This window comes from Salvia splendens, unplaced genomic scaffold, assembly GCF_004379255.2.
Source record: "Salvia splendens isolate huo1 unplaced genomic scaffold, SspV2 ctg451, whole genome shotgun sequence".
In the NCBI taxonomy this organism is placed as follows: domain Eukaryota; kingdom Viridiplantae; phylum Streptophyta; class Magnoliopsida; order Lamiales; family Lamiaceae; genus Salvia; species Salvia splendens.
This window is the reverse complement of record NW_024599103.1, coordinates 5358-30209: the sequence shown is the minus strand read 5'-3', so window position 1 is coordinate 30209 and position 24852 is coordinate 5358. Positions and strand designations below refer to the sequence as shown.

The window sequence follows — 24852 nt, the reverse complement described above, 5'->3', positions numbered from 1 at the left end:
TCTTATCCTTCTCTACAAAGACATTCGCCTACTTATAAGAATTACAAACGGTTTAGCCAACTTACTCATTTGACTACTCATTATTCTACTAGAAAATTGAGTAATTTAATTTGATGTGTGGAAATTTGGAACTTCATAATTTAGCAAAATTAGTTCTTTTTGGCACGTAATGGATGTCATAGACAACAAGAATGGTCACTTGATTCATTTTTTTTGTCGTATTAGTTTTATTAATGTAACACAAGAATATTCAACATACATTATTTTAGCACACCAGCCGAGAGTTGCATTTTAGCTCCTAATTTCTTTACTACTTTACTCAAATATTATTGCAACATTTTAAGTAAAAACAAAAGGATCGATGTAATTATTTTGTTCGGAGAACTTTACCAATATACATTTAAATTTTATTTAAACTAACAAATATATGAACGCCATTTGTAATAAATACTCCATCCATCCACGAATAGGAGTCTCATTTCTTTGTGGCATGGATTTTATGAAACCTTTAGAAAAAGTTGATAGAAGAAAGTTAGTGGAATATACTTCTCACTTGTATATATTTAGTTTTAAATGAATGTGAGGACTGAGTTAGTGGAATGTGGAGTCTATAGACCATTTATAGTCATTATGAACCGGGACTCATATTCACGAACAGACCAAAATGAAAAACGGAACTCCTATTCACGGACGGAGCAAGTGGCTTATGCAAATGGGAACGGGGGTACAACTGTACCCCCAAAACTTTGTGGTTTAATACTATATGTAGTACTACTATAACAAAATCTATTTCTGTCACAGTGGAAAATGTGCTGGTCTTCCATACTAGAGATCCGAGACGACCCTTCTCAACCGCATTCCCTGTTGCTTTTGTTTTATTTTCTCAAAATTAACTTTGTTTTAATCCATATAACCTTTTTATCAATTTAATTTTGTTTTTAATCCATATCCCCTTCACAATTCATGTTTAAGTTTCATTATTTGTTTCGTTTTTAACAAACATTTATTAGTTTAACCACTAACTTGTTCTTTTTTTAATTTTATTTTATATTCTTTCATATTTAATTTTCATTAACTATTTTTAATAGATACTTATATGACTAATATAGAGTAAAATATTTTACAAACAACCCAGGTTTAATTACTAATTTGAAATAAGTATCATAAAGTAATATTTATAAAATTAACCTCCTCATTATATTATATATACTAATATAATTAATATTGCTAAGTAACAAAACATGGATACTTGTATTTCATATGCATAATGGCTCTCTACGTAACACTATAAAATACTCTTTTAATGATTTAAAATGAAGTTTTTGGTAAAAAAATAAAGACATATTTCATTTTAAATATTAGAAAAATTAAGAAAACATAACAAAGAGAACAAAATTGATTAGTCACATTGTGAAATTTTAAGTCGTAATTTTTTCGCACCCCCATATCGAAAATCCTGGATACGCCACGGAGGCAGTACACACATATTTACCGTTTTTACATGTTCATTCTTTACTAAATTATATAAATACTATTAGTCATGTTAGGTTGACAACTATTTTAAATTGACTACTGACAACTATGTGCACAACCTATCTTATAGATGTCAACACGAAGATATTTGTACGTCAACTGAATATAAATGACATACGTATGTCTAATGTTGACATATATGTATTACCGGCTGATCTCGGGTTCTCGGGTGTCGAACGATCCCACACTATCCTTCTCTAACTCCTTCGGCTCCTCTAACTCTGCCGGTATCGTGGATCGCGTATCAGATTGCCATCCCATTCGACCTATCTAACTAATAATGCTTGTCTACAATTCCAATAAAAATGTACGTATCTAAAATTCTAATAAAGATATATATTGTCTTTGTCGTTTCCAATTCGTAAAAAAAACGTATGTATTAATAAATTTGGTATCCTTTTTATATCCATGTGTTCTATGATTTCCACGTATATAATATCCTGTGAGACGCTAATAAGGAGCTAGACGTTTAGTTTATTTCAGAAGTCAACTGATACTCTCTTTATATAATTATTTAGCTTATTTTATAATTTATTGTTTAATTGTTATGTTGATTTGTTTTGGTTATTGTTCCGTTGTTTTGCTAGTTTATAGAAGATCATTTTATATCATAAATATTAGTAGTATAAACATGTATCTGAGTCTTTTATTATTATTAAGAAGAATGAAGAATTAAATGAATTACTCTCATTCTCTCCCATCGATTCTCCCTCCTTGAGAAACCGCCAATCTCCTCAATCCCTCTAAAAACCGTTCTTTTAGTAGATCAACACACGCGCACAACATGTCTACATACTTATTCTGTGATTAGGAGTTCTAATTGGAAAAGTAAAAATCAATATAAATATTACAATTAGTATTGTAATGTAAACTCATTATGTTTATTTACGTGTAAATAGAATATTTTTGCATATTTTATAAATGTGGATAGGATTTGTTTTTTTGTTGATCAAATCATATTTATTATAAAGTGACTTATTACTACAGTATAAAACAAGCTTGGAGCGGCCTAGGTAGTAAAGGGATTGGGCCTCTAGCAAGACTGAGCTTAGAAATGCTTCCAACTGGCCTGTATTATTAACAGGCCACACCGGGCGAGCCCGAACCAGATCAATTAGAATCCCTAGTTGTAGAATTAAAAGACAACGGAAACTAATTGTGTAGGGCCTCAATAATAAGAGAAAAGATAAATGTATATAAATTGTACATGTATATAATATTTTTAAATTTAATTGAATTTACTTAAAAATTAATTATGTTATTTATTGTATTATATGTAGCAATAAGAAAGAAATGATATAGAATTTTCATGTCAAATTGTAATATGATTTCGAGCTTGATTTGAATTAATTATTGTCACGCCTGCATTTTCTAAGGATAGAAAACACGGTTGATCGCGACTAACTAGGGGAGGGTTAAAGAAGCGGGGAAGAAAGGAGAAAACAACACAACTCGACCATACCTCGAAACAAATGAGAATAGCTCGAATAAAATCAGAGTGTATCAACGATCAACAACTCCAAATGAAAATATATCAACAATACACGAACTCAAAAGAAACAATATTTAGCGGAAGCATTTCGAGAGTAGAATACTATTATGTATGAAGACATAATATATTCAGAAAATTTTATTTACTATCTTCTTCACTTTCATGCTCAACACCCAACACGCTCGTCACCGCTCAACCTGCACATAGGGAAAACATATGCATGGCTGAGTACTTGATGCACTCAGTGGACAATTGCCAAAACAATTTTATAAAACAGTTATATCATGCCACCAATGAGTGACCTCGGGGTTTTAACTTGAAAAGGCCCGAGACACTAAAAATATCTTTCAACTCATCCTCAAATCCTTTTTCCTCGTCATTTCAAAACACAACCATTTCTCCTTGACTCATTTAAGAAACTGCCATATCTGTTCTTTAGGGTGCCGTGTAAGGGGGCCACTTTCTACGAGCACGAAAACCGGCCAACCCATTCGATGACACGGTCCTCATCGTGTACACTAGTCCGAGTAGGGACGCACCCTTGCTAGGACCCGAATTCGATTAAACTCATAGTAGGGACTCACTCCCCACTAAATAATCATCATCTGAACAATCTCAACCTCAATCTCAACATCAACAACATCATGTGAAACGAGAATGTGGCCGCAAACTCAATCACTGGACTGGCCGGTCCAAAAGACGGCTCACGATCCCCATTGGTGTACACTAGCCTGAGTAGGAACTCACTCCCTAGTCAAACGCGAATTCGATTTCAATAGGTCTAGTAGGGACAACTCCCTTGCTAAACAAACAGATAGACACTTCTCAAAACAAAACTATGGCATGATATTCCCTTTGCAAACTTTATTTTCCTCAAAACGTATTTGAAACACAAATCACTTTTCAAGGTCGAGCATCAATTCACATCACACCAACAAAGCCAAGCAATTTATAATATCACTCAATAAATCAAACACATAGCACCACATAACATGCGCAACAACACTTTCACTTTGATCACATATCTCGCCTCATCATTGGAATAAATATAATAAATCAATCGCACATAACACGATGCTCAAACCGATATATTAAAACAAAAGCTCTTGAAAACACTTTAGTTCGAAAGCCCACCTCATTCGTTTAAAGCTTTAACTTGTGTTTCATTCTGTCCTCGAAAAGCGTGCGTGAAGTCACCCATTGATTTAAAGTACTCTGGCCCAATCTTCCATTCAATTAATTTGTCTCAACCAAATCAATTCTAACTCCTTATCAAAATAGTAAGCCCAAATATTAAAATTAATTCATTAGGCCCAAATATTAAAATTAAATTCACTTTTGGCAGCCCTTTTAGCTTAGTTAAGTTCTGCACTCCACCTTCCATTTACATCTAATTTAGTTTAGCTTGCTTTAGACAACATTTTGCATATTACTATCCTAGTTTTTTAGATTTCTTTAGTAGTTATCACTTAGTTCATTTTCCTTAGCCTTTTAGCTTAGTCTCTTTTGCTTTCTAATCTTAGGAATCTTCATGCATGTAGCTGCTCTGTTTTTATTTCCGAATGGTCTTATTTTCGCTAAGTGTTGTAATTTTCTAGCTACTGCTTTTATTTTTCTACTAAGTTGCCCTGTTTATCAGATTGCCCAGTCTACGTTCCAGTTTAAATGCTTTCTTCTAATTGCATTTTATTTGCACTTTTAGTTCCCACCTTAGCTTAAGTGTTGTTTATATTTCGTAGTTTAGTTCCCACCCCCAATTTAGAGCGTGGCGGCATCGCCAAAACAAATCCTAAGTGTGGAAATACATAGCGGATGCTACCGTTCCTCGTGGGTTCGACTCCCTAACTTTTCATATGCTAATTAATAGTATTTTGGAAAGTGGGAACTTATAAATCTTGTTGAATAGGAAGGAACACGTGCCTACGACACGCGTGCGAAATCCCGTCCGTTCACCAAGCTCCGCACCGTTACCAAGATTATATGTGGGACTTTAAGATTAATTACTTTTGTTTTATTTATTTATCCCTCTATCTCAATATAACTGATTTATTTATAAACCTCTCTCCCAATTTTTTATCTTGGTTCTTTTCGGCAAAAGAGAGTCGAACCAACCCTAGGGTCTATAAGTATAAATAAAAATTTGTCATTATTTTCATTCTCTTGTCTCTGCACGAGAAAGCCCTAAAAATTGCATTAGTTTGCCGACGGAAAGACCCCAGCAGACTTACACTCTATCTGATCACCTAGCCGAAGGCCGCCGATCACCCATGACATGTTAGGGAAATAACCTTAACAATGTGTTAGCTTTTGGTCCATTAATTTAACTCGTTAGACGGGTCAAAATGCGTTTGACCGTTCATTTTTTTACTAAATCATTAATTACGGACTAAAACCCTAATCCTGCCATAGAATAGTAAAGAGAACTTGGATGAAAATATAAATATGATTGTATTTCTTATTGAATTAAAGAGACTCCATATAAAGAGACTCCATATTATAGTACCTAAATGCGGTTCGACTCTTATAATACGGCCCGGGAAAGAACCGACAAAGAAAACCGAAACGGAGCTTGCAGATCGCTCAACTAATTAAATTACAAGACTCGATTCAACATAAATTAAATAAAATTAAGTAGCATGCATTAGTTTGAAAGGTCGAATGGCATGGCAATCATCCCACCATCCACAGCCAAATCAACGCCGGTGACAAACGCCGCCTCATCCGAAGCCAGAAACGCCACCGCATCCGCCACATTCTCGGCAGTGAGCGTCGCCCCTTTCAAACTCGTGTAGCGGCTGATATAATTGTCAACATCCGCCGGCGTCTCAATCCCCTGCTTTGCAGCAAGCGGCGTGAGCACCAGACCCAACGACACGCTGTTCACCCGTATCCCGTGCTTCCCGAGCTGCAAGCTAGCCGACCGCATCAGCCCCAACACCGCCCTCTTCGACATCACATAGTCCGTCGCGTTCACCGTCGCCTTCTCCGCCGTCGCGCTCGCCGTGCAGACGATAGACCCTCTCGTCCCCAATTCCACCATCTTACGCGCCGCCTGCTTCACGCACACCGCCATGCCACGCGCGTTCACGCGCATCACGCGCTCGTATTCCGAAAAATCCAAATCCAGGATGGTCTGAGGGAGGCTGCTGACGGTGCCGGCGTTGCTGAACATTACGTCGAGGCCGCCGTAGGTCGTCGCCGTCCATTCCACCATGGCCGCAACTTGTTCCTCCTCGGCCACGTCGCATTGGACGTAGCTGCAGCGCTGCAGGCCGATGGATTCGGCCACAGCGCGGCCCTTTTCGGGTTGGATATCGGCGATCACCACCGCCCGCGCCCCGTGATCGGCCAGGACTCGGGCGATGGTCTCGCCGATGCCGCTGGCGCCGCCGGTAACGATGACTACTTTGCCTTGAAGCTTTTTCTTTATCGAATTGTTTGCCATATTTAAGAGTTACTTATTTTTTATTTTTAAGTATCGATGATATGTTCATAACCTTTCTCACACTATATATAAGATGGATCAATGACTCAAATGACACATTTGCCCTTCATCGCTTGGTTTTGGGGAAAATAACGCTGTATATGTGGCGCTCTCCCAGCCATGAGATTTTCAAATCGTGCGGTCCAAATCTGTTGGTTGTATGCTGGAATATTATTTGTTAATATAATACTCCCTCCGTCCCACTAGAAATGAAACGTTTAGTACAACACCAGAACGTCATCTTATTTATTTAGTGGATACATAAAAAAAAATGAAGGCATGGAACGCCAAAAATCACCTTGGTATTAAATTAAACAACCAGAGTCTCTAGACTTTCTACACATGTTCTCAATTTAATGATAAATTAGTAAGAAAGAACGCCAAAAAAAACTACCGCTACCCAAGAAAGAAACATGATAAAAATAAGCATCTATCTAAAATGAAAATTAATATAAATAGAAGATTATACAAAAAATTATTATAAATAGAAAACGTTTTTCATATTAATTATAAGAATAATTTTGTTCTTTATTTTTGACAATTTGGTTTCCAAAACACTCCCATTTTGACTCTGTCTCTACTCTCTAGTTTTTGATCAAGTTATGTTGCACACAGATGGAAAGGAATTAAGGTTGAGTGCAAAGACGTTGTGTGTGGAGAAGTCGTAAGCCACCATCAGGCAGCATTTGTTTGTCATAGTCAAAGGCAAACCTACACTGGGACCTAGGGTCCTTGGCCCCCTCCAATCTGAGTTTTTATTTCATATTCCCGCCGTCCACGAAAAATAGTCTCATTTTTCTGTTTTTGGATGTCCACCACTCGTTACAGTCAAGAACGGCAACTGCTAGGATTCCATATAAAATTAAGCAACGTTTAGATTTTAGAATGTAGAAATTAAGCATAATCTCAAAGTTAGGCACAAGCATGCATTTAGAATTTAGAATGTTCAACTTATTGTGTAGAGTTTGGATTGGTCGTGGGCCTCGTGGCGGAGCCAGAAAGTCAATGCGGGGCCCAAGCGGCTGTTAACACGGCTGTGGAGCCGTTCGGAATAATTGGCGGTTGCGGGTTGCGAGCAAGATGGGAAATGATAGAGAGAATTAAAGGATGGGTGATATAAACTAAGAGCATCCACCGTAGGAACGGAAATCCCAATAGTCTAGCACTAGGACATCCCAAAAACACCTCTTACCGCGTCACTAGGACGTCCCACTGCACAATAATAGTCTAGCACTAGGACTAGCCGACGCCCTAACCAATAAAACAAATTGAAAAATAAGATTAATTCATTTTAATTGTTGGTGTTTATCAAATATACAAAAAATAAAGTGCAATGAGTAGTTAATATTGAGTATAAATAAAATAAATAAATATAAAAATAAATAAAAAAATGGGACGTCCTACCTCTTGTCCGCGCAATAGCAGACACGAGCACGGACGTCAGTTAGGACGTCCGGTTTCGGGCGTTGACGAGAGATCGTCCTACTTCGGGACGTCCTACCTGTCGTCCTACCTGACGTCCGCTATTGCTGCGAACACCCCCACGGACATCCCGCCAATCCTACCTGACCTCCTACCTGACATCCGCTATTGTGGATGCTCTAAGGATATATATGGGGACTATCGGTAGAAGTAGCGTCGACATCCAAATAGCCACTTGTGTCACAAAACACCGCGCCAAATAAACTCCATAATACTATCCCAAGGTAGACATCACACTTTCTTTTTAAATTTTTCCCACAAAAGATGTCACATTTCCTTTTTTAGAAAAGATTATCTCAAACATTAATATATAAATATTTATTTCTCTATCCACTTAACACATAAAACTAAATCCCCTAAAATCTTGTTTCATCAACTAAGTGTGACATCTATCTTGATAGAGGGAGTATATTATTCCCAGAAGAAATATGCATTAACTTAGTTGAATCTTAAATTATTTGTCTCATATATAATAACGTACACTTTTTCTCCTGCGCACACACACATTTGATTAGAAAATAGAGTTAGATGCAAATATGTCCACCACTGGTTACAGTCAAGAACGGCAAGTGCTAGGATTCCAAATTAAATTAGGCACATGAATTTAGAATTTAGAATGTGGAAATTAAGAAAACGCATGCGTTTGGACTTCAGAAAGTTGAAGTTAAGCACATGCATGCATTTAGAATTTAGAATGTTCAATTTATTGTGTAGAGTTTGGATTGGCCGTTGATGTAAATCAAATAAGGTTAATTTTACTCCAAGATTTCTCCTAATTTTTATATTAAATCATATATCAATTAATCATTGAAGTTTAATTATTACTACCTCCGTCCCTGAAAATTCGTCCCAGTTTACCATTTCGGGCCGTCCCTGAAAATTTTTCCCACTTCAAACTTACTAAAAATGGACATTTATTTACACACCTCCACATTCTAAATATTTACAATTTGACCCATTTTCATTTTGCAAATGGGTCATTATTTTTGAGCTATTCTCTCGTCTCCCTCTACAGTCCCCACCGCCTCCTTCAATGCTCTCCAACTCCCCACCGCCTCCTTCAATGCTCTCCATCAACCCATCGCCTCCTTCAATGCATTTCAACCACCCACCTACCTTCCCCATAACACGCATCATATTCCCTCATTGTTTCCCTGATTTAAATGGTGGAAATCTGGGCACCCTCCACCCACCGCCTCCTCAAATCCACCGAAACCCTAATTTCGTCGATCCTTCGCCTCCCCCGATTTGATTTCATCCACCATCCACCTCATATTTCTTCGACCAGAAACCCTAATTTCGTCGCCCCGTCGCCCCCCCCCCCCCCAAATTTCCCACAGAAACCCTAATTTTTTGTGAGATGGCTGGAGATCTCGACTCCTGGTCTTGTTTATCGGTCGAAGATCTGGATGAACTCGTCGTCCCAGACACGCCAGAGCATCTTTGGCATGCATACCCCCCATTGTCACCCCCTATTATGTCGGAACCTATACCGATACCGTTGTCCCTGAAACGGAACCTGAAAATCTACCCCGATCTAAGATGTTTGAGTACTTTGGGTCTGAAACCCCATACTACGGCCCCCACCACCCCCAGTGATAAACTCGGATTTTAACTGTTTTATTGGACATTAAACATGATCATTTGTGTGCTTTCATTGCATTATCTTAGAGTTTATGTCCATATTTCACTTTAAAGGTGCTTTGATGAGTTTATCTAGTGTTTGATGTCAAAATAGGTAAAAAAAAAAAAGGTCAAAATGAGCCAAGCCGTGACTGGGGTCTGCTTCAAATGTTAATCTGCCTATCAAGATGGGGTCCAAATCCTATTTTTAGAGTACCATTGTCTTTATCATCGAAAGAGCTTCACGTGGGTACCTCACACGCCCCAATCGGAGTTCGGATGAGAGAGATATGGCCGATCTACGGAAACCGCGCGGACTGCCGGGAGATACCCGGCCGGGTGAATTTTATGTGCAATAATTCCACCCGGCCGGGTGGCCAATTTTGTTCATAAAGAGTCCAGAGACTTCTACCCGACCGGGTGGATTTTATGTGCAATAATTCCACCCGGTCGGGTCCGTCTGACTGACGTTTTTTAGCCTAGACGCGATTTTTCTGAAGGAAAAATAAGAGAGAGCAGCTAGGGCAACGAAAAATCATTATCCACAAGCCGCAAAAACACATTCTCTCTCTCAAGGAAGCACTCTTGGAAGAAGATTGAAGATTCAAGCTTCGATTCCTCCGCCAATTGTAATTCGTATCATGGTTTTCCTTATTTTTCTTAGTTTCTTTTTGTTATCTACCTTGAACATGAGTAACTAAACCTTTTATGTGGGATTCTTGGTGAAGATGCATTGATTAATAGTTTTAATCCAATTGATTTCAATTTTATCTTGCTCTTGTAATTGTTTGAATTATTCTTGTGCCTTTTTTCTATCAATTGTTTGATCACCAATTGGGCGTGTAGGGTTTCTTAGAGTAATCGGGAGATGAAATAATTAATCTTGAAAGAAGAATAATTCACACCTTAATTCAATAAAACTCGGGAGAGTTGAGATTATGAGTGGGATCTTTAATCTAATCAAACTTTTGGGAGTTAGGTCTAAGATTTAGAAGGGGACTTCAATTATTACACCTTATCTACAGATTTCTCACCTCGGGAGGGGGTTTAATCTATAATTGTGATTGATTCAATAATTCTAGAGACTTTAAATGGTAAATCGGTTTCAATTGGGTTAAGCTATGAGTTGTGCATCGGATCCTTGAATTCTGCATATTTCTCCATCATCTTACACAGCTTCATCGCTCTCTTGTTTAATTGTTTTAATTTAATTTCTGCATTTACATGTTTTTAGTAGTTGTTAGTTTCAAAGCCAAATTTCCTGATTGTCTGGATAGTAGTTGAAATTTGTTCGTGGTACTTAGGCTCACACATAATTGTCTCGGTGGGATACGATATACTCTTGCTTGCTATTTCCTACGATAACCCCGTACACTTGCGGGTATTATTTGGGTAAAATAAAGTTGAGTCAAGTTTTTGGCCCAGCCAACCCCAACTATGGTCTCCCACCACCCCCAGCCACCCCCTACTACGGTCCACCACCACCATCGAATTCGCAAGCTCCCCCCATCGTGTATTCGCCTAATGAGATGGCTATGTTTGCGATCTTGCTGCCTAGGTTTCTGGATCTAATCTAAGTATGTTGTCCCTCAAATTCCACTATTTGTGTTTGGATGGTGTGGTTTTCCGATGGTTTGGAGAATGAGGGTGTTAATGGGTCTGGAGGCTGGGGGTTTGTAATGGTTTAGGGTGTGGATGGGTCTGGAGGCTGGAGGTTTGTACTGATTTATGGATGTGGATGGGTCTGGAGGCTGGGGGTTTGAGTTGATTTAGGGTTTGTGGTGGTTGATCTATCTGGAGGCCATGGGTGTTGATGGGTTTGGATGATGTGGGATTGTGGGTGTTGATGGTATGGATGATGTGGGATTGTGGGTGTTGTTGAGTTTCCTGTAGTATGTGGGTGTTGTTGGTTTGGATGATGTGGGATTGAATGCATTGGTTGTTGTTTTATGTTCTTGTGTTGGATGTGATGAATGCTTATGAAGTTTGAATGGCTCCATACTGAGGCATTTGTATTGTTCGTTGTGTCTGATGAGTTCCCTGTGATGATTTTGCATGGCTTGCTGATGATGGTGTGTGCATAGTGGTTTTGTATGGTTTGCTGTGCTGGTGTGTTCCCTGTGATGATTATGTTTGTGTTTCTTGTTGCTGAGTTGTTGTTATTAATAAGCCACCCCTGTACTAAGGTTAGGAGGCTTATGTGTCCATGAGTAAAACATGCTATCTGAGGGATTAAGCTGGGAAAACCATACAAAATCATTATACAAACACATTCACACTACAAGTCACCCTTAGAAGCCACCCCTATACAGGTTTGGAGGCTGCCCTATGATGAAAGCTTTCTGAGGGATTAGGATTTTAGAAGCCACCCCTGTGCTTAGGTTTGGAGGCTTTACAAAATGACAAAAACAGTTGAATAGGAGTAAGCCACACCTAATTCTGAGGCTTACTCAACCAACTGACAAAAAGTATGATTCCTACATTCTGAATTAGAAGCCCACAGCTTCTGTGACACCTGAGATGTCATAGTTTGTACTCACATCATGTTCTGGCTGTTAGAGGTATGCCACAGCAGCCTTCACAACTCCTTCTTCAACCTCTAATGCCACTGGCAGTGTCCCAATCCTAGTTAACCTCTCTTTATTCATGTGTGGAGTTTTGTAGTCATTACCCCCTTGCACCTTAAGAATCTCAGTTAGACAACCTTGTAGAGTGAGGAAAACATTGTTGAGTGTGTATGGGCTAAGTTCATCAAAGGAGCTATGCACATTCCTTAACAAGTCATCCACACCCTTAGCCATGTTAGAGGAAATGAACTCTCTGAAAATTAATCATACTTGGATACTTGTACCACTCTCTCTTGGTGCTTCTGTTGTAGACTGCAGATGGCTTTATAAGCTTAAAAGTGAGGTGGAGGGGCTGAGATACAAGGCCAGATTAATGGCCAAAGGTTTTACTCAACAAGAGGGGGTAGATTATACTGAAATATTTGCTCCTGTGGTTAAATTTACAACTGTAAGACTGATGCTTACTCTATGTGCTCATTTTGATTGGGAACTGAAGCAAATGAATGTTAAAACTGCTTTCTTGCATGGTGATTTGGATAAACCCATTTACATGAAACAGCCTGAAGGCTTTATTAATCCTAAGTTTCCTAATCATGTTTGTTTGCTCAAAAAAGCTTTGTATGGTTTGAAACAATCTCCTAGGCAGTGGAATATAAAGTTTAACACCTGCATGCAGAAATTAGGCTTCGTTAGGAGTACTTTTGATGCTTGCTTGTATGTTAAGAACCTTGACTCTGCTGATCCTGTTTTCTTGCTGTTATATGTGGATGACATGCTGATTATGGGTCCTTGTTTGAAATCCATAACTGCTGTGCAAACCTCTTTGAGTGAGAATTTTGATATGAAAGACTTAGGGGATGCCAAGAAGATATTAGGAATTAATATTTTCAGAAATAGGAAAGAGTGTGTGCTTGTTTTGCATCAGGAACCCTATGTGCTCAAAATTCTGAAAAAATTTAACATGCTTAATGCTAAGCCATCCTCTGTGCCATTAGCTGCACACTTTATGTTGAGTAAAGACTTGTGTCCTAAATCTGAACATGATATCAATGCCATGAAGAAGGTTCCCTATGCTAATGCTATAGGATCTGTTATGTACCTAATGGTTAGTACTAGGCCTGATATTGCCTATGCTGTGTCTTGCTTGAGTAGATACATGTCTAATCCAGGTCCAGTTCATTGGGAAGCCTTAAAGTGGTTGATGAGATATTTGAAAAATACCTCCAAGTATGGTTTATGCTATTCTAGATGTGAAGATGGTGTGAAACTGACTGGTTATGTTGATTCCAATTATGCTAATGACATAGATAAGAGGAAGTCCACCACTTCCTATGTCTTTACTCTATGCAGATCTTGCATAAGTTGGAAGTCTCAGCTACAACACATTGTTGCTTTGTCTACTACAGAATCTGAGTACATTGCTATCACTGAAGCAATGAAGGAAGCTGTATGGTTAAAGGGAGTACTTTCTGAACTCAAATTTGTGAATTCTCATCCTGTTGTGTTTTCAGATTCTCAGTAAGCAATTCAATTGTGTTAAAATCCTGTCTTCCATGATAGAACTAAGCATATAGATGTAAGGTTTCATTACATCAGGGATATTGTAGAAAAGAATGAAGTTTCTTTGCTTAAAGTGCACACTGATAAGAACCCAGCTGACATGTGGACTAAATGCTTACCACTTGAAAAACTTATTTTCTGCATTAAGCATTTGCATTTTGACCTAGGATAGCTGCATGTCCCGGGGTTAAAGACCTCAGCCTCTTAGCTACTATGGTAAGGGTAGCTAGTGGCTGATGGCACTAAGTCCTAAAGGCTAATGGGTGTCAGCCCCTCTGGAGCCTTGTAGGCAAACCTGGTTGTTTCCCTATGCTAGTGAACTTGGTTCTTTGGTGCTGTGGGGACTGCCTTGCAGGCTATGATGAGTTAAATACCTTAGCTAATAGTGCAATTGGTTTCCCAAAAATTAATGTCCAAGGTGGAGTATGTTGACTATTGGGCTGGTTAATTGGTGGACTATTATTTTTTTGCTGGGCCTGGAATTTTGTATAGCCCATCAGGTAACTTGGGGCTGCATTTGCCCTAGCCCATTACTGGTTTGATATACTCCCTCCCTCTACTCACCGCCTCACTTCACTCTCTACTCTCTGGTTTCTCTCACTTCTCTCTCGAGTTCTTGAGTTTTCCTTGGGTTATCCTTCTCTGATGTTTCTCTGGTTGTTCCACTGTGGTTTATCACTGATATTTGTGTGAATAAACGGTGTGTGGGTTTGAGATTAGCAACTACTTCGGTTGCTAGGGTTCCAGAGAAGTTAGGGTTTCTTGTGGAGAGGTTTCTGTGGTTGTGAGCTTTGAGAGCGGCTAGATCCGGTGTAGTGGAGTGGTTTGGGGTTGAAACCGGAGGTTGGTGAAGAGTTTCACCGTTGAACTCAACGTGGCTCCCTTGGATGTGATTTTGGTGAATAGATCTGTACTATTGGCGGGTTTCTGAGCCATAGCTATTTGATCTATGCGATTCCTTTGTTATTTCATTGATTACTGCATGTTTTGTCATGATCCAAGAGGATCTTTCATATTATTCTAACTAGCTTCCTAGTGTGCAGGATCATTGGAGATTACTTGGAGTTTCTTGGAGCTTCTGACCAAGAAGACTCTAATTGAGTCAACAGCTCTTACGGTTTTGATAACTTGTAATAGCTAGCTTAAATTCAGTTGCGTGGTTGATGGTTTGACTGAGCCATCTTCTAAACAAGACCAAAGAGGTCTCGGTTAATAGTGAATCCGGATAGTCTGATATCACTACAGTATACAAACTATGACCAAATACCTCTAAAATTTTGAATTTTCTCTTGTTAAATTTTTTACGCTCGTTTTCTTTTCCTTCTCTACAAAGACATTGACCTAGTTATAAGAATTACAATCGGTTTAGCGAACTTACTCATTTGACAATTATTCTACTAGCAAATTTGACTAATTTAAATTGATGTGTGGAAATTTGGACTTAAGTCATAGTTTAGCTAAATTAGTTCTTTTTGGTCTTTGGCACGTAATGGATGTGTCATAGACATCAAGAACGGTCACCTGATTCATTTTTTTGTCGTATTAGTTTTATTAATTTAAGACAAGAATTTTCAACATACATTATTTTAGCACACCGGTTGGTGTATGTTGAAATTTAATAAAACTAATAGAGCATGTTTATTGAATATACTTTGTGTTAAACATGAATCAAGTGACCATTTATTAATTCTAAACTATGAAGTCCAACTTCCACGCATGAATTCGAAATAAAGTCTGAATTCTAATTTAATTCTAGCAGAATAAAATAAAAATAAGTAAAGCTAAATCGACTATAATTCTTACAAGTAGGTGAATGTCTAAATACGTGCAGTGTCAATTCTACATTCAAAATGCATGCATGTGCTTAATTTCAATATTCTAACACCTAATTAAATGCATTTCTTGAAAATGTTTGGGGGGAATGATTATTAATTTAGCACAACGAATAATCAAACAATCCCAATTTATAAGAATATGTTAGGTGCACAAATATCAGCACCTACTGTGGATGAAAACTAGCGTTGAAAGAATGTATTTTGTTGTTTAATAAGAGAGCATTTAGTGAATAACTTAGAATTATATTATACTCCCCCGTCTCTATGAAGTAGAGGCGTTTCATTTTGAGCACTCGTTTTAAAAAAATAGTACTCCCTCAGTCCCATTAGAAATTAAACGTTTTCTTTTTTTGTTTGTCCCATTAAAAATGAAACGTTTCTAAAAAAGGAAATAACACTCTCTCTACTTTTTCTTCTCTCTTACTTTACTCTCTCTTCTTTAACTCACAAAACAACACTATATAAAATCTTGTGCCGAAAAGCAAATGTTGCATATTTAATGGGACGGAGGGAGTAATAAATAGTTAAAGTAGAGAGTGAATAAAGTAAAAAAAAGAATATATATATATATATATACATATATATATATATAAGAGTTTTCTCTATATACATTATTTATACGGAATTTAGATCATTATATACATTATTTTAGCACACTTGTTGGTGTATGTTGAAATTTAATAAAACTAAGAGAGTGAATCCGACATAAAGAATGAACACCTAATAATAGAAGCAATCCCCAGCTCAGTTGGTCGAGGCTGTGAAAGGCTTGTAACCATGAGGTTATGAGTTCGAGCCCTGCAAAGGGCAGTCTTTAAGCCTCCTGAGCTGTGAGCTTGTCAGCTATGGGCAACCTAGGCTGGTTTAACCGTTCTGTGTGGTTTGCAGGCTATTGCAAAGGACCGGGGGTTTACCCAGTGCGCCCCCTAAGGGTAGTGGCTGCGGGTTCCCACGTTATCAAAAAAAAGAAAAAAAGAAGCAACATATATTAATAAAGAGTTAAATTAGTCAAATCAAATTGTATGCCGTTGGTGATTTTAGGAGTAGCCGAAAAATAAGAAAATTTAAGGTAAGAATTTTAAATTTAAATAGATTCAATATATTGACAAATTTTTGTATAGTAGAAAAATAGATAAAGAATATATGGAACATTTTAAAATAAGAATATTCCTCAACTACAAAAAATCATGTAAATTATTTAGGAGTAAATACTAAAAAGACTGAATGATTTTAGATTAATACTCTTCCATCCGACATTTATAGTCTTATTTTGACTCAGTATAGGTTTTAAGAAATTGCATGACTATGTGAATAAAAATGGAAAAATGCGTTAATGAAATGTGAACTCCACTTTTATATATGAGTTTTATATTAATATATGTGAGTTTAATAAGGGATCAACTTACCTAAAATGTAAAAAAAAAAAGTATTAAATCACAGAAATTTTGAAATGACAAAATGAGAGAGAAAAAGAATTGAATATTATAATTAAAGAGATGAATTGATTGGGTGTATTACCCGGACATAAAAAGTTATTTTATTATTTTTAGAAAAAAATGTCAAATTATATGGGACAAAGTAAAATGGAAAACGGGTGTTATCTTAGATGCTACGGAGGAAATATATACATTTATAATTAAATTATACACACACTTTTACTGTATTATATATATTGAATTTAGGTTATGCTACACTTGAATCATTATATTACTACATCACTTCGTTATATACAAATTGTTGTAATATGACCATATATTTAAATTTGAACAACATCTTATCTTGAAAAAGGAAAATGTATGCGAACCATTTAGCAAATAATTCCATATTTTGAATTTTCACTTCTACCTTTATTCTCGGCCGCAAAAATTTTCTACGCACGTTTTCTTATCCTTCTCTACAAAGACATTCGCCTACTTATAAGAATTACAAACGGTTTAGCCAACTTACTCATTTGACTACTCATTATTCTACTAGAAAATTGAGTAATTTAATTTGATGTGTGGAAATTTGGAACTTCATAATTTAGCAAAATTAGTTCTTTTTGGCACGTAATGGATGTCATAGACAACAAGAATGGTCACTTGATTCATTTTTTTTGTCGTATTAGTTTTATTAATGTAACACAAGAATATTCAACATACATTATTTTAGCACACCAGCCGAGAGTTGCATTTTAGCTCCTAATTTCTTTACTACTTTACTCAAATATTATTGCAACATTTTAAGTAAAAACAAAAGGATCGATGTAATTATTTTGTTCGGAGAACTTTACCAATATACATTTAAATTTTATTTAAACTAACAAATATATGAACGCCATTTGTAATAAATACTCCATCCATCCACGAATAGGAGTCTCATTTCTTTGTGGCATGGATTTTATGAAACCTTTAGAAAAAGTTGATAGAAGAAAGTTAGTGGAATATACTTCTCACTTGTATATATTTAGTTTTAAATGAATGTGAGGACTGAGTTAGTGGAATGTGGAGTCTATAGACCATTTATAGTCATTATGAACCGGGACTCATATTCACGAACAGACCAAAATGAAAAACGGAACTCCTATTCACGGACGGAGCAAGTGGCTTATGCAAATGGGAACGGGGGTACAACTGTACCCCCAAAACTTTGTGGTTTAATACTATATGTAGTACTACTATAACAAAATCTATTTCTGTCACAGTGGAAAATGTGCTGGTCTTCCATACTAGAGATCCGAGACGACCCTTCTCAACCGCATTCCCTGTTGCTTTTGTTTTATTTTCTCAAAATTAACTTTGTTTTAATCCATATAACCTTTTTATCAATTTAATTTTGTTTTTAATCCATATCCCCTTCACAATTCATGTTTAAGTTTCATTATTTGTTTCGTTTTTAACAAACATTTATTAGTTTAACCACTAACTTGTTCTTTTTTTAATTTTATTTTATATTCTTTCATATTTAATTTTCATTAACTATTTTTAATAGATACTTATATGACTAATATAGAGTAAAATATTTTACAAACAACCCAGGTTTAATTACTAATTTGAAATAAGTATCATAAAGTAATATTTATAAAATTAACCTCCTCATTATATTATATATACTAATATAATTAATATTGCTAAGTAACAAAACATGGATACTTGTATTTCATATGCATAATGGCTCTCTACGTAACACTATAAAATACTCTTTTAATGATTTAAAATGAAGTTTTTGGTAAAAAAATAAAGACATATTTCATTTTAAATATTAGAAAAATTAAGAAAACATAACAAAGAGAACAAAATTGATTAGTCACATTGTGAAATTTTAAGTCGTAATTTTTTCGCACCCCCATATCGAAAATCCTGGATACGCCACGGAGGCAGTACACACATATTTACCGTTTTTACATGTTCATTCTTTACTAAATTATATAAATACTATTAGTCATGTTAGGTTGACAACTATTTTAAATTGACTACTGACAACTATGTGCACAACCTATCTTATAGATGTCAACACGAAGATATTTGTACGTCAACTGAATATAAATGACATACGTATGTCTAATGTTGACATATATGTATTACCGGCTGATCTCGGGTTCTCGGGTGTTGAACGATCCCACACTATCCTTCTCTAACTCCTTCGGCTCCTCTAACTCTGCCGGTATCGTGGATCGCGTATCAGATTGCCATCCCATTCGACCTATCTAACTAATAATGCTTGTCTACAATTCCAATAAAAATGTACGTATCTAAAATTCTAATAAAGATATATATTGTCTTTGTCGTTTCCAATTCGTAAAAAAAACGTATGTATTAATAAATTTGGTATCCTTTTTATATCCATGTGTTCTATGATTTCCACGTATATAATATCCTGTGAGACGCTAATAAGGAGCTAGACGTTTAGTTTATTTCAGAAGTCAACTGATACTCTCTTTATATAATTATTTAGCTTATTTTATAATTTATTGTTTAATTGTTATGTTGATTTGTTTTGGTTATTGTTCCGTTGTTTTGCTAGTTTATAGAAGATCATTTTATATCATAAATATTAGTAGTATAAACATGTATCTGAGTCTTTTATTATTATTAAGAAGAATGAAGAATTAAATTAATTACTTTCATTCTCTCCCATCGATTCTCCCTCCTTGAGAAACCGCCAATCTCCTCAATCCCTCTAAAAACCGTTCTTTTAGTAGATCAACACACGCGCACAACATGTCTACATACTTATTCTGTGATTAGGAGTTCTAATTGGAAAAGTAAAAATCAATATAAATATTACAATTAGTATTGTAATGTAAACTCATTATGTTTATTTACGTGTAAATAGAATATTTTTGCATATTTTATAAATGTGGATAGGATTTGTTTTTTTGTTGATCAAATCATATTTATTATAAAGTGACTTATTACTACAGTATAAAACAAGCTTGGAGCGGCCTAGGTAGTAAAGGGATTGGGCCTCTAGCAAGACTGAGCTTAGAAATGCTTCCAACTGGCCTGTATTATTAACAGGCCACACCGGGCGAGCCCGAACCAGATCAATTAGAATCCCTAGTTGTAGAATTAAAAGACAACGGAAACTAATTGTGTAGGGCCTCAATAATAAGAGAAAAGATAAATGTATATAAATTGTACATGTATATAATATTTTTAAATTTAATTGAATTTACTTAAAAATTAATTATGTTATTTATTGTATTATATGTAGCAATAAGAAAGAAATGATATAGAATTTTCATGTCAAATTGTAATATGATTTCGAGCTTGATTTGAATTAATTATTGTCACGCCTGCATTTTCTAAGGATAGAAAACACGGTTGATCGCGACTAACTAGGGGAGGGTTAAAGAAGCGGGGAAGAAAGGAGAAAACAACACAACTCGACCATACCTCGAAACAAATGAGAATAGCTCGAATAAAATCAGAGTGTATCAACGATCAACAACCCCAAATGAAAATATATCAACAATACACGAACTCAAAAGAAACAATATTTAGCGGAAGCATTTCGAGAGTAGAATACTATTATGTATGAAGACATAATATATTCAGAAAATTTTATTTACTATCTTCTTCACTTTCATGCTCAACACCCAACACGCTCGTCACCGCTCAACCTGCACATAGGGAAAACATATGCATGGCTGAGTACTTGATGCACTCAGTGGACAATTGCCAAAACAATTTTATAAAACAGTTATATCATGCCACCAATGAGTGACCTCGGGGTTTTAACTTGAAAAGGCCCGAGACACTAAAAATATCTTTCAACTCATCCTCAAATCCTTTTTCCTCGTCATTTCAAAACACAACCATTTCTCCTTGACTCATTTAAGAAACTGCCATATCTGTTCTTTAGGGTGCCGTGTAAGGGGGCCACTTTCTACGAGCACGAAAACCGGCCAACCCATTCGATGACACGGTCCTCATCGTGTACACTAGTCCGAGTAGGGACGCACCCTTGCTAGGACCCGAATTCGATTAAACTCATAGTAGGGACTCACTCCCCACTAAATAATCATCATCTGAACAATCTCAACCTCAATCTCAACATCAACAACATCATGTGAAACGAGAATGTGGCCGCAAACTCAATCACTGGACTGGCCGGTCCAAAAGACGGCTCACGATCCCCATTGGTGTACACTAGCCTGAGTAGGAACTCACTCCCTAGTCAAACGCGAATTCGATTTCAATAGGTCTAGTAGGGACAACTCCCTTGCTAAACAAACAGATAGACACTTCTCAAAACAAAACTATGGCATGATATTCCCTTTGCAAACTTTATTTTCCTCAAAACGTATTTGAAACACAAATCACTTTTCAAGGTCGAGCATCAATTCACATCACACCAACAAAGCCAAGCAATTTATAATATCACTCAATAAATCAAACACATAGCACCACATAACATGCGCAACAACACTTTCACTTTGATCACATATCTCGCCTCATCATTGGAATAAATATAATAAATCAATCGCACATAACACGATGCTCAAACCGATATATTAAAACAAAAGCTCTTGAAAACACTTTAGTTCGAAAGCCCACCTCATTCGTTTAAAGCTTTAACTTGTGTTTCATTCTGTCCTCGAAAAGCGTGCGTGAAGTCACCCATTGATTTAAAGTACTCTGGCCCAATCTTCCATTCAATTAATTTGTCTCAACCAAATCAATTCTAACTCCTTATCAAAATAGTAAGCCCAAATATTAAAATTAATTCATTAGGCCCAAATATTAAAATTAAATTCACTTTTGGCAGCCCTTTTAGCTTAGTTAAGTTCTGCACTCCACCTTCCATTTACATCTAATTTAGTTTAGCTTGCTTTAGACAACATTTTGCATATTACTATCCTAGTTTTTTAGATTTCTTTAGTAGTTATCACTTAGTTCATTTTCCTTAGCCTTTTAGCTTAGTCTCTTTTGCTTTCTAATCTTAGGAATCTTCATGCATGTAGCTGCTCTGTTTTTATTTCCGAATGGTCTTATTTTCGCTAAGTGTTGTAATTTTCTAGCTACTGCTTTTATTTTTCTACTAAGTTGCCCTGTTTATCAGATTGCCCAGTCTACGTTCCAGTTTAAATGCTTTCTTCTAATTGCATTTTATTTGCACTTTTAGTTCCCACCTTAGCTTAAGTGTTGTTTATATTTCGTAGTTTAGTTCCCACCCCCAATTTAGAGCGTGGCGGCATCGCCAAAACAAATCCTAAGTGTGGAAATACATAGCGGATGCTACCGTTCCTCGTGGGTTCGACTCCCTAACTTTTCATATGCTAATTAATAGTATTTTGGAAAGTGGGAACTTATAAATCTTGTTGAATAGGAAGGAACACGTGCCTACGACACGCGTGCGAAATCCCGTCCGTTCACCAAGCTCCGCACCGTTACCAAGATTATATGTGGGACTTTAAGATTAATTACTTTTGTTTTATTTATTTATCCCTCTATCTCAATATAACTGATTTATTTATAAACCTCTCTCCCAATTTTTTATCTTGGTTCTTTTCGGCAAAAGAGAGTCGAACCAACCCTAGGGTCTATAAGTATAAATAAAAATTTGTCATTATTTTCATTCTCTTGTCTCTGCACGAGAAAGCCCTAAAAATTGCATTAGTTTGCCGACGGAAAGACCCCAGCAGACTTACACTCTATCTGATCACCTAGCCGAAGGCCGCCGATCACCCATGACATGTTAGGGAAATAACCTTAACAATGTGTTAGCTTTTGGTCCATTAATTTAACTCGTTAGACGGGTCAAAATGCGTTTGACCGTTCATTTTTTTACTAAATCATTAATTACGGACTAAAACCCTAATCCTGCCATAGAATAGTAAAGAGAACTTGGATGAAAATATAAATATGATTGTATTTCTTATTGAATTAAAGAGACTCCATATAAAGAGACTCCATATTATAGTACCTAAATGCGGTTCGACTCTTATAATACGGCCCGGGAAAGAACCGACAAAGAAAACCGAAACGGAGCTTGCAGATCGCTCAACTAATTAAATTACAAGACTCGATTCAACATAAATTAAATAAAATTAAGTAGCATGCATTAGTTTGAAAGGTCGAATGGCATGGCAATCATCCCACCATCCACAGCCAAATCAACGCCGGTGACAAACGCCGCCTCATCCGAAGCCAGAAACGCCACCGCATCCGCCACATTCTCGGCAGTGAGCGTCGCCCCTTTCAAACTCGTGTAGCGGCTGATATAATTGTCAACATCCGCCGGCGTCTCAATCCCCTGCTTTGCAGCAAGCGGCGTGAGCACCACACCCAACGACACGCTGTTCACCCGTATCCCGTGCTTCCCGAGCTGCAAGCTAGCCGACCGCATCAGCCCCAACACCGCCCTCTTCGACATCACATAGTCCGTCGCGTTCACCGTCGCCTTCTCCGCCGTCGCGCTCGCCGTGCAGACGATAGACCCTCTCGTCCCCAATTCCACCATCTTACGCGCCGCCTGCTTCACGCACACCGCCATGCCACGCGCGTTCACGCGCATCACGCGCTCGTATTCCGAAAATCCAAATCCAGGATGGTCTGAGGGAGGCTGCTGACGGTGCCGGCGTTGCTGAACATTACGTCGAGGCCGCCGTAGGTCGTCGCCGTCCATTCCACCATGGCCGCAACTTGTTCCTCCTCGGCCACGTCGCATTGGACGTAGCTGCAGCGCTGCAGGCCGATGGATTCGGCCACAGCGCGGCCCTTTTCGGGTTGGATATCGGCGATCACCACCGCCCGCGCCCCGTGATCGGCCAGGACTCGGGCGATGGTCTCGCCGATGCCGCTGGCGCCGCCGGTAACGATGACTACTTTGCCTTGAAGCTTTTTCTTTATCGAATTGTTTGCCATATTTAAGAGTTACTTATTTTTTATTTTTAAGTATCGATGATATGTTCATAACCTTTCTCACACTATATATAAGATGGATCAATGACTCAAATGACACATTTGCCCTTCATCGCTTGGTTTTGGGGAAAATAACGCTGTATATGTGGCGCTCTCCCAGCCGTGAGATTTTCAAATCGTGCGGTCCAAATCTGTTGGTTGTATGCTGGAATATTATTTGTTAATATAATACTCCCTCCGTCCCACTAGAAATGAAACGTTTAGTACAACACCAGAACGTCATCTTATTTATTTAGTGGATACATAAAAAAAATGAAGGCATGGAACGCCAAAAATCACCTTGGTATTAAATTAAACAACCAGAGTCTCTAGACTTTCTACACATGTTCTCAATTTAATGATAAATTAGTAAGAAAGAACGCCAAAAAAAACTACCGCTACCCAAGAAAGAAACATGATAAAAATAAGCATCTATCTAAAATGAAAATTAATATAAATAGAAGATTATACAAAAAATTATTATAAATAGAAAACGTTTTTCATATTAATTATAAGAATAATTTTGTTCTTTATTTTTGACAATTTGGTTTCCAAAACACTCCCATTTTGACTCTGTCTCTACTCTCTAGTTTTTGATCAAGTTATGTTGCACACAGATGGAAAGGAATTAAGGTTGAGTGCAAAGACGTTGTGTGTGGAGAAGTCGTAAGCCACCATCAGGCAGCATTTGTTTGTCATAGTCAAAGGCAAACCTACACTGGGACCTAGGGTCCTTGGCCCCCTCCAATCTGAGTTTTTATTTCATATTCCCGCCGTCCACGAAAAATAGTCTCATTTTTCTGTTTTTGGATGTCCACCACTCGTTACAGTCAAGAACGGCAACTGCTAGGATTCCATATAAATTAAGCAACGTTTAGATTTTAGAATG

General features: G+C 37.2%; 1 protein-coding gene and 1 pseudogene across 1 annotated transcript; both read right to left on the bottom strand.

The window, feature by feature from the left end:
• Positions 1–5454: 5454 nt before the first annotated feature.
• On the bottom strand, positions 5455–6495 carry LOC121790250 ((-)-isopiperitenol/(-)-carveol dehydrogenase, mitochondrial-like). The gene has a single exon (XM_042188515.1). It carries the CDS (start codon positions 6468–6470, stop codon positions 5667–5669), a length of 804 nt encoding a protein of 267 aa, XP_042044449.1. The 5' UTR covers positions 6471–6495; the 3' UTR covers positions 5455–5666.
• Positions 6496–22912: 16417 nt separating this feature from the next.
• On the bottom strand, positions 22913–23952 carry LOC121790251 (annotated as a pseudogene).
• Positions 23953–24852: the final 900 nt, after the last annotated feature.